The 11,635-nt window shown below is 34.0% G+C and overlaps 1 protein-coding gene across 2 annotated transcripts in view; it reads right to left on the bottom strand.

Moving 5' to 3' along the window:
* Window positions 1–11,635, bottom strand: part of LOC132904732 (proton-coupled amino acid transporter-like protein CG1139) — a 53,912-nt gene that overhangs the window by 20,172 nt on the left and 22,105 nt on the right. For both annotated transcript variants that reach the window (XM_060955448.1, XM_060955450.1), the window contains exon 2: window positions 2,762–2,838. In XM_060955448.1, coding sequence (XP_060811431.1) covers window positions 2,762–2,838 — 77 coding nt within the window. The remainder of the gene's footprint in view (window positions 1–2,761; window positions 2,839–11,635) is intronic.

The raw sequence follows: 11,635 nt of genomic DNA, 5'->3' as shown, positions 1-11,635 counted from the left end.
GCAGCAGCGTCTATCGTAGACTCGTCGACGCTAGAATGCACCAAACGCGCTCTACTTTCACTCGAATTGTAAACGAGGCGGAATAACAGCCAATTTGGAAATTATATCGCCGACAATGTTAACGATCGTCGAACGATCAACGCCGAAGATAACTCGACGCGAGCCGAAGCGAGATTTATTAATAAAATATTAATAAACGTGCGAATAATTTTCCATATTGCAAACGAGCGATAGAAATTTACGGAACTTTGAAGATCGACAGAAATTGTAATTTGCAAAATTTCGAGTATGAGATCAGAGACGCTTGATCAGAGAGATTTGAAGAAAATTCGATTTCACGGTGAGTAAATTAAAACGAGAAAAATATGTTAAACGGAGGGTTTTTTAAGAACACGAAGATCTTACTGCGTCAAATAACTGAGAAATTTATGGCAGCGAAGAATAACGTCTCTATCCTCCGTATCCTTGAATAAATGAAACTAACGATCGATCGATATACGAAGAAACCACGAGGAAATCACGTTGCTACCATGAAGATAGAACAGACTTTGATATAATATTTGTTTACAATCGTCACAAGTGTTTTGGAAAATTGCGAATCTAAAATTTAAAGTTCCAACGAATCGCGAACAATCTTGTACGATAAATATTATATCTCAGTTTTGTTCGTACTGTTTAATTTTTTAATACGATCTTTCGAATCATCGACTCGCTGATAAATTTTTATAGACAAGAATGCAAATTATAGACAAGATTTAAATCGATTAAAACGAAAGATCTGACGTTTGTTAAATTGTCAATTAAATAATTTCTACCGTGTTGAGAGAATATAAATCGAAAGACGAAAGGCACGTCGAATACCGCACAAGTTTCACTAGTTCGATACCAGATCGAAGAAATATCGTTAGGTGCCAACGAACTACGTCACTTTTGGCTCTGGTCTTGCCATTGAAACAGGAACACGTATGTAAGACCTGCTAGTTTCGCAATTTGACCGTTTAGTGGTAACCAGTCCATTCCACTGACTATTTTGGGTAACGATGAACTGGATAAGACGCGATAGATGCACAAATTTTTGTAAATCGCGATTATGGCGTTCGTATTCCATTAAGACATTCCAAATACCTTACGAAGCTAAAGAAAAAAGATATGAAAATTAATGGTACGGAAAATTTGTCGTACGACGTCGATGAAGCTAGTGGAAATTTTTGACCGTAAGAGATACGAGTAACGGAGAATGGAAAACACGAAGGGAAATATGTTGAAGTAGTAGAAGTGTTGATAAGAAGAAAAGATACAAACGGTAAACATGGAAAAGATGAAAGTTTACAAAAATATTAAATCGAGGAATATTTTTGGTGCTAGAAGATCGAGGACATTTGGGATGGACGTTTTCAAACATATTTAATTAATGATTTGATAAAATCGTCTAGACGTTTTATAATATCGTGACATAAATTAAAGAACAAATTCAAAGATCACGTTTTTAATCAAAACTGGATATTAATTCTGTTTTTAATGCTAAATAATGATGCGAAGTATGGAATAGAAGATGTAAGAATAAAATTACAAACTGGAAAATCAATTTCAATCAGTCAATTAAAATTGAAAGCTGAATTTCAATTCTGTTTTTAATGCTAAATCACGATGCGATGTATGGAATAGAAAAATAGAAAATGTAAGAATAAAATTACAAACTGGAAAATCAATTTCAATCGGTCAATTAAAATTGAAAGCTGAATTTCAATTCTGTTTTTAATGCTAAATCACGATGCGATGTATGGAATAGAAAAATAGAAAATGTAAAAATAAAATTACAAACTGCAAAATCAATTTCAATCGGTCAATTAAAATTGAAAGCTGAATTTCAGTTGTTTTTAATGCTAAATCACGATGCGAAGTATGGAATAGAAAATGTAAGAATAAAATTACAAACTGAAAAATCAATTTCAATCGATCAATTAAAATTGAAAGCTAAATTTCAATTCTGTTTTTAATGCTAAATCACGATGCGAAGTATGGAATAGAAAATGTAAGAATAAAATTACAAACTGGAAAATCAATTTCAATGAGTCAATTAGAATTAAAAGCTGAATTTCAATTCTGTTTTTAATGCTAAATCACGATGCAAAGTATCGAATAGAAAATGTAACAATAAAATTACAGACATACTTTTTTTAGCAAATATCGAACAAACACGTAAATATAATTGACATTTTCTTATATTACGTTTGTCTGCGTTTAAAATAATATAGAAAAGAATTTTTCTCTACTGCTAAACACTATCTGCTCTCGCTGAAAAATCACACGACAACCTGTCTATTTATTTTAATTTTAGATTCACAGAGATTATATAAATTTGAATAATTTGTCCTCTAAAAATCTAGAAAGCAACAGGCTGATCATCGAAATTGAAAATTTATACAAAACAGATTCGATCGACAAAAATACTCGATGGCTTCTGTAAAATATTTATAAACAATAATCTTAAATAAAAAAAGTATGACAAAACGATGACAACACATGGGTGGCAAGCAATAAATTCTTAATCAGCAAGGTGAATAATACAATGTATCTCATAAATCATCGAATCGACTCGCTGTCAGCCGAAGTAGAGAAATTGCAAACACGTGACATGACAAACGAGCAGATGCGAAAAATTTGATACGTGCAACACGATTTAAAATGCAAACATTGTAGATGCTTTGAAACTTAAATATAGTGAATATTTTATGACAAAGCATGATGGGTATTTATTTACCTGTGAGGTTCCTTCAACGTCATCTCGTCACCACGCAACGAACTCCTCTTCGCGTTGGGATTTTTATGCATTTCCATCTGCAATCATGAAACAAACATTTTGCAAATTTATCAAATTTTACAATCAGTTGCTAAGCTTAGATCGCGGCTGTTTTTCGCAAATTATATCGAATTTTTATTATATCCATCTGAATAATGACTATTATTATTAATAATTCGTCAAGTATTTTAATCAATTAACAAAGCGTATATTGATTTTTCATGAAATGGTATTTTTTAATTCTTAAGAAATTGAAACTTCGATGAAACGATAATTATATTGTATTTTTATTATTATATTCTTACTATTTATGATTTTTTATCATATTTTTTTTAAACTATGAAAACATAGCTTGGCTAAGATCGAAGTGTTACTATAATTTTCAACTTAACGTAGCATACACGTTTGTTGCTAGTTGACTGTGAAACGTGTCAACGAATAATATGTTTAAAAGTTGAAAAACATGATTAACCCAAATTCTCAAAAGTTATTTACCATCGACGATTCGCAATCCACTAACTTTAAGTTAGCACAAACATCAACGTAAATGAATAAGGCATACACGAGAATCGATGCCAAGATCGCGTAGCGTATAAATCTCTTTACTCATTTACATACGTTGAGAAAAATAAAAGATTAAAAAATGTACTTGCGAGGACGAGAACGTTACGTAAAAATATCAAGAACATACGTTATGTGTATCCCTGATTTTATGTATCGTTACGTATCGTCTGACCGATCTAAAAAAAATTATATTTAACTCGACCAAGTAACAAAACGTGCACCGTTGAAACAATTTCTCGTTCAACGTCTGTAAACGCCAGGTTCGAATACAACACACGGCTTTCGATAGAAAAGAAATCTTGGCAAAAATCTACGCTATAGCAAAGTAAAACGTAAAATAAAATTAAAAGAGAAGTTTTTAAATTTAAGGAATTTAAAGTTAAATTCCTGATACAATACGCATCAAATTTTTAATCGAACAAATTTTTACAAAAAACAAGATTCGCACAATTTGTAAAAAGAAAAGTAGAGAGAAGCTTTTTGTAACGTTTTGCGAAATCAAATATCTTTAAATGCGTTTGTTTTATCGTGTGCTATAACTGGTCTTCTTGCCTCTCTACGATAAAAAGAAATATCTTTTATCAGCATTTATTACTTGCTTCTCTAGGATGAAAAAAAAAAAATATCTTTTATCGGTAGTTTATATAATTTCTTTGAAAATCGCTGATCTCGGACAATATTTTTTTCAGGGGAAAGTTCAATTTTTTATTCGACTGCAATTCCGTATTCGCGAGATAACAGAACGATCTGCCGTTGAAATTGCGACGTAATCGGCGCTTTTCTTCGACGAGCTGCCGATCAAGCTGAGGTCGCGCGAAGTTCAATGGAAGATGCCAATCGAACGATACATTTCTCACGGAAACGTGACTGAACATCTGCCTACCGGCTTCCTTCCATTTTCTCTGGTACTATTCCGCTTCGTTAACAAGCCACTTCTGCGAACAACCGACGCGCAATTGCTGGATAACGTAACAGGGATTTCTACCCTTTAAGTCGATTGCAATTTGCACAAATATCGGCGAATACGGCGCTCGATTGTCCTCTGGAATAATAATTAGTCCTGATAATTAGTCGCCGTTAATTACGAAGACGAAAACAGAAATTCAGAAAGAAGAAATGATATTATAAATTATGTTATAAACAGTAAGGAGACTCTATCGAACGGTGCATTGTTCTTTCGCGTTAAATTTAAAAAAATAAATAAGAAAAATATACAAAGATTGTTATGATATTAAAGTAACTCTGAAAGATCGATCTTTATAACGAAACAGGATAACGTAACAAGAATTTCTACACTTTAAATCGGTTAGGATTTAGACAAGTATCGATTGTCTTGGAGAATAATTATTCCTGATAATTAGTCGCCGCCAATTACGAAGACGACAAAGGAAATTCAGAAAGAAGAAACGAAATTATAAATTATGCCATAAACAGCAAAGAGAGACGATTCTTTCGCGTTAAATTTAAAAAAATAAATAATAAAAATATACAAAGATTGTTAATTAACGTAACTCTGAAAGATCGATCTTTATAACGAAACAGGAAAACGTAACAGGGATTTCTACACTTTTAAATCGGTTAGAACTTGGACCAGTATCGATTGTCCTGGAGAATAATTATTCCTGATAATTAGTCGCCGTCAATTACGAAGACGACAAAGGAAATTCAGAAAGAAGAAACGAAATTATAAATTATGCCATAAACAGCAAGGAGAGACGATTCTTTCGCGTTAAATTTAAAAAAATAAATAACAAAAATATACAAAGATTGTTATGATATTAAAGTAACTCTGAAAGATCGATCTTTCAAAGTTAGTAATTTTACTGGAGTAAAAACACGATGATACCAAGAGCAGTGCAAGAATCGTAAATTGATTTAACCTTTGCCGAGACATCAGTGAAACTTATCGAGACATAAGATTCTACTATAAATGGAACTACAGTGCTGGACAAAAGTATTGGCACAGCATGATTGTTATGATAGAAATGCTTATAACTACTAAACAAATTGATTTAAACAAAAAACTTTTTGACGTATTTATTTATTATCTATTCTAGTTTATTACATAACAAGAGCAACAATATAAATAAAATAATACGCAAAATAATAACAAAAATATATTTTTTGAACATTTTATGGGTGGACAAAACTATTGGCACAGTAGAATATTTACGCTTATAACTAATTACATAATAAACTTCTAATATTTTGTTGGCAGTCCTTTTCTTTTAAGGACTTCCTTTAATCTTCTGGGCATCGAGTGGACTAATTTTTTAGTGAATTCAGGTACAATATTGCTCCATTCCTGCAGAAGAACTTTCTTCAGTTCAGACTTGCTTGTGATATTATGTTTCCTAATTCTTTTTTCCAATTCGTTCCACACGTGCTCAATGGGATTCATATCGGGACTTTGAGGTGGTGTGTTTAATGTGTGGGCAGTATTATATATTATCCACTGACGAACAATATACGCCATATGTTTAGGATCTCGATCCTGCTGAAAATAGAAATCCCTGGGGAGGTTTAATTTTTGAGTACTTTTCAAAAGATTTTGCTTGAGTATATTTAAATATACATATTTATCCATTATCTCATCAATGAATATAAGTTCTCCTACACCCGATGATGCCATACATCCCCACACCATTAAACCACCACCCCCATGTTTCATGGTGGCTTGCAGATTCAGTTCGTCCATCTCTGTGTTGGGTTTTCGCCATACTAATATTCTGCCGTCAGATTTAAAAATATTAAACTTACTTTCATCTGAAAACATGATCTTTTCCCAAAAATCAGTATCTTTCGTAACAAACTCTTTCGCGAATTCCACTCTTTTCTTTTGGTTTATTTTACTGATGTAGGGCTTTCTTCGTGCTGCACGGGCAGAATAACCGGCATCCTTCAATACCCTACGTACAGTTTTGGTACTTACTTCTTTTTCACACTCAGCTTTTAACATCGAAGCAATTTCAGTCGAATTAGTTTTTGGATCCTTCTTTACAATATTTACGATTTTCCTTTTTTCTCGAATTGTTACCTTAGAAGGGCGACCACTCCTAATTTGATTCTCTAGATTTTCTTCACTTTTAAAGCGTTTTATGACTGAACGCACAGTAAAACGACTTCTGTTTATGATTTGTGCAATTTCGTTGTAAGATTTATTCATCTTATATAAATTTAATATTATTTTTCTTTCTTCAATTGTGGTTTCTTTCGTTTTTCTAGACATTATTACTCTTTCTTGGTTTTTTGTTGTTTAATAACTGAAGTCTCCAGTTTCACTGATCGAGTGTTATAATAAAAGACTAACGGGGGATTTCCCTTCGCTACTTCCAAATGACGATCGGAAATCGTTGAAAACGGCGACGATACATTGTTTGTTCCATGCTGTGCCAATACTTTTGTCCACCCATAAAATGTTCAAAAAATATATTTTTGTTATTATTTTGCGTATTATTTTATTTATATTGTTGCTCTTGTTATGTAATAAACTAGGATAGATAATAAATAAATACGTCAAAAAGTTTTTTGTTTAAATCAATTTGTTTAATAGTTATAAGCATTTGTATCATAACAATCTTGCTGTGCCAATACTTTTGTCCAGCACTGTATGTACGTACGTACTTTCAAAATAACCGTCGCAGAGTCACGGTTGATTTATCCTCGAGATTCCTATTGCAATGTACTGTTCACATACCTATAGTTAATGTCCCTCGTTTGTCTTACTTCTTATGATTACGTAAGACGCTAAGTACGGACGATAATATGTCCAGGCGTATAAGAAACATAAAAGAAGCTGTTCTAAATTTTATATTTGCAAAAAACGATAATAACGGCAAGGCCAGTCATTCCTAAGATTTTCAACGTATTTAGCGAAGCTGCGAATCGCACGTAATCTCTTAGTCGCGTGACTTGGTGGATAATTGAAAAAAAAAAGAAAGAATAAAAGGGGAGCAAAATTTCCAAAATTCTCTGTTAAATCTTCAGTTTAGCAAAAAGATATTTCTGCATTCCCGCAACATCCGCAAGCGTGGAAAGAATGTACTCAACGACGGATGTTAATTCGTCGCGTCGCGTTGAGGCGCGTCAACGGGAGTCGTAAATTCCCGTTACGATATACGAATCGACACCGCGAGCAGGGCGATCCCCTTATTTCGCTTAGGATAATAGGGGTGATTATGATTGAATAACTGTAGTCTACAGTTATTTCATATAAGTATATTTACACCATTTAACAACACATAGATCGTACACAGAAAATCTTGGAGGTCGTCGGACAGTACGATGTTGAACCCGAGGGTTGATAGCGTTAGCGCGTTGATCGCCAATCCCGTGTTAGATTAGTAGACGTGACTGCCCGATGAACGAAAGAACCGTCCGAGGTATGTTAGAGCAGTGACTTGACTTTCCGAGTTGTTGAAGAGAAGTGACTTGACTCTCCGTGGCGTCGAAGAGAAGTGCCTGACCCATCTCGTACTATTTAGGAGGAAAGCTCGGTGTGGGTGTACCCTTGCTGAACTAAGGACGCAGATTCGTTCACACTTTTCATAACATAAAAGATATAACTTAGAAAAAACGAAGCTGGCACCCCGCTGGGGGTAGCCGCCCACATGCTATATTTATTTTTTATTTTTATTTTTTTTTTTTTTCTTCACCAACAAGATATAACACTTTACCAAATGTCCATAAGGACAAATTGTAAAATAACCAAAATAAAATAAAAAAAAAAAAAACTTTTCGGTAGAGCAGTGAGGGTAACGATCCGCGATGCCCATTGGTTACAGCCAATGTTAATAAACAAAATATGAGGAGAAAGGCTCCTGCAGATATGGCTCATGGGTGTCCTTGTTCCTGGGAAACCAGCTATTTCGCTGGGCCAACATCCGCTTTCTCCGTAATCGGTAAAAGCGTGCAATAAACCTAAGGACCGTTTAAAGGACCATCCATAAACCGAAAATACTTGTTTGAATAGAAGTTAAGCTGAAAAGATTCGGTTTATGGTGGTTCCTTGGGTTTCTTGCGGATCAGTGTAACGAGGGGTAGCTTAGGGTTGGCGGCCAGACCGAAAGGGACGTCGCACGGACCGTCTCGCGCGACGGAACAACGGATAATATATGGTAACCGTAAAGAGGTCATATTTGTTGTAAGAAAATATAGAGACAAGCTTATTTTCTTCTATCAAAATTGTAAATTATTATCTTAATCATATAACAGTAAATAGAATATTAAATATACTCCGAGTACTGTGCGTGTTTCATGTTTCGATCGCTTCATCCACATTCGTGCCATTTGATTCCCTATTAAGCTAGAAAAATTTACCAAATGTCCGGCTGGACAAATTGTAAAGTATAAACTAAATAATAAAAAAAAAAAATTTGATTCCGTAGTGCCAAGGTCAGGAAGCTTTACGTTAGATGAAAAGTCCGGTTGTTCGCATATTCGTCATTGGACTTCCAGTCATGACGAATAAATCTCGGTACTCGGGTATTCCAGCAATAGCAAGGACTTTACTATGATTAATTTATATTTTTTCAAACTCAAGCGTATTATAATCCGCGCTATTATTGTTCACCAAAGGGATGAAGGTTGTTACCTTATTTTCTAAAAAAAGAATTTTATTATAAATTATTATTAAAGAATTATATTATAATATAACAAAGCAAGGATTTCTTCAATTAGAATTACAATATAGCGTAGAATTAAACTACTCCTTGTTCTGTTGTTCAAATCCATGCACTTTCAATTTTCAGCTACCCATAGAAACAAATCGATCGAACAATTCTACGTAATTTTAATTGACCTGAAATATTTATTTAATTTACCTTTAATTAATTTATTTAAACTAGCGCGAATTTTCAACGACTTGGATTTGCAAATCTTAGCGAAGCGAACCAATCGTGACTTCAAACGTCTATATAAAATTCTTTAAATTGGAAAGAAACTGACGCTCGAATTATAAAAAAACAGAAAAGAATTTAGATCCAATAAAATAGTTAATATCCGTTCATAGAATCGTGTAATATTCCATCACGAGGATTTCGCCACGGAACGAACGTTCGGCGTAGCGAAATGTTCCAATCGCAGGACTAACAATAAGTCGAGCGTGTGTCATTTATTGACTTCTTAAGTAATAACCGTGCGTGCTCGCGTGCGGATTGAGCTTCGTGGCCGAGGGGAGAAACGTTGAACCGCAAGAAATCAACGACACGCGTGTACTTACTTATTCGCGCGCGCTAACAATAACAAAGTAATTTATCCGCCGATTTCTCGCGACGGTACACGTGAATCTCGAATCACGAGCTGGATGCAACTTGTAATTCGACTGACACATTAATAAAAGGAAAAGAATACAGTCGACTTTTTTTACAGCGACGAATAATCGATTATCGCGAGTGTACTAGCGATTATTCGGTTTAACGATGCAACCAACTCGACGATAAAGATTAAACGATGGAATATCGAAAATGAATAAAGTAGATAATGAGAAGAATATTAACACTTTATCGACCGCTAGTGGTTCAACAGCATACGCACGACTAACCGGCAGCTCAGGCGCAGATTCTCCCTAGCGCCAGCTCTGTTTCGGTTTGGACTCTCCAATAGCATTCTTTTCGTTCATCGCAAACGGTAAGTTTCTCAAATTGGTACAAAACTGTGGGAGCTTACGAAGCAGCGCAACCAATGCAACTGAGCAGGGTACCTTAGTACTAAATAACAAATTACTGCTCGAATAATAGGAAAAATTGTCGGTGACAAACAGCCGACTAATCGGCTATTGGTCGGTAAGCGTCGGTGACAAACAGCCGATTAATCGGCTATCGGTCGGTAAAGTGTTATAAAAGAACATAGAAATTACGATAAATTATGACATACACGCGTACAATGCTTGTTTATAATGTCTCCTTGATATAGAAGAGATAAGGAGAAGTTAAATGAGATTAGGTTTGATAGAACCGAAACCGAGTACAAAGGAACACAGAGTGTAAAAATTGCGATGAAAACATCATATGCGTTGTTTGTAAATATTTTTATAAGGAAGGGCTAATGATAAGTGAAAAAATTAGGTTTAGTAAAAATGAATAATAAATAAAAAGTAAAAATTATGATTTACCACGATACGAATAGAAATTCGCTATACACTAAATCGCCATTATGAAGTATTATATTGCGCATATAGTTTTTTTTTTTTTTTTTTTTTTTTGTGGAAGTATTATTTTTTTTTCTTATTTTATTTTGGTTTTTTACAATTTGTCCTTATGGACATTTGGTAAAGTGTTATATCTTATTGATGAAGAAAAAAAAAATAAAATAAAAATAAATATAGCATGTGGGTGGCTACCCCCAGCGGGGTGCCAGCTTCGTTTTTTCTAAGTTATATCTTTTATGCATATAGTGTTTCTACGAATCTACTAACAAAGAAAAGAGAAAAGTTTCTTTTCAATTTGAATAATTTTCTAAAGAATCTTCGTGCCCAATTTCTTTCTACTCGTGAACTAAACAGCAAAATATTCGTTCGTTTGCTCGAAACTGAAGAAATGAATTTTTTATAAGATATTCTCTATACGTATAATCGTGTATCTTTCTCGTAATATTAAAAATAAAAGGTTTAACGAAAGAAATCGCACAGAGCTTTGTTATTCGACTTGTTAATTGGCTGGTAAACATATTTATCTATCGACATATTCGGCAAATAATAACTCGCCTACACATATTTCTATTAATAATTTTGTTTACAGAAATATCAGTTGCAGGAATCCAGACAACAAACGAAACAAAAGAGGTCGTAAGAATCGATTTGTCCAAAGAAAAATAGTATCCTTTTTACGAGATAGTTGTACGTCATTAGCATTCCTTAGTGTAATTCGAAACAACTGTACGATGGCGAGAAGAAAGTTTTAATCGTCCGCGAAGCATTAACGCGCGATTAAGGCTTTGTCCGTCGGAACGATCCAATGATTAATTTCCATTCATCCACGTTAATGACACGATCGAATGATTGACGTACGTTATCTTCTTGGGGCGAGCATAATTCTCCTTTAACCGGTTCATCGCTGGTTTCATGCTGGAAAACTTTCGTCGAGATAATAAATTGTAAACATAGTAACAGATACAATTCCGGACAAAGTATTGCGTTGGAAACTAAGCGATTGCGAATTTTGTCAATACCAACTAATGACAAAATCCGCAATCGTTTGGTTTCTAACACAATAGTACAAGAGTGCAAGACGATACATACGATAATATTCAACGACCAAAAGGATCTATTACGAT

The sequence above is a fragment of the Bombus pascuorum genome, chromosome 2, assembly GCF_905332965.1.
Source record: "Bombus pascuorum chromosome 2, iyBomPasc1.1, whole genome shotgun sequence".
NCBI classification, from domain to species: Eukaryota; Metazoa; Arthropoda; class Insecta; order Hymenoptera; family Apidae; genus Bombus; species Bombus pascuorum.
Note: the sequence above shows the minus strand (reverse complement) of the source record. Positions and strands in the feature narration are given on the sequence as shown.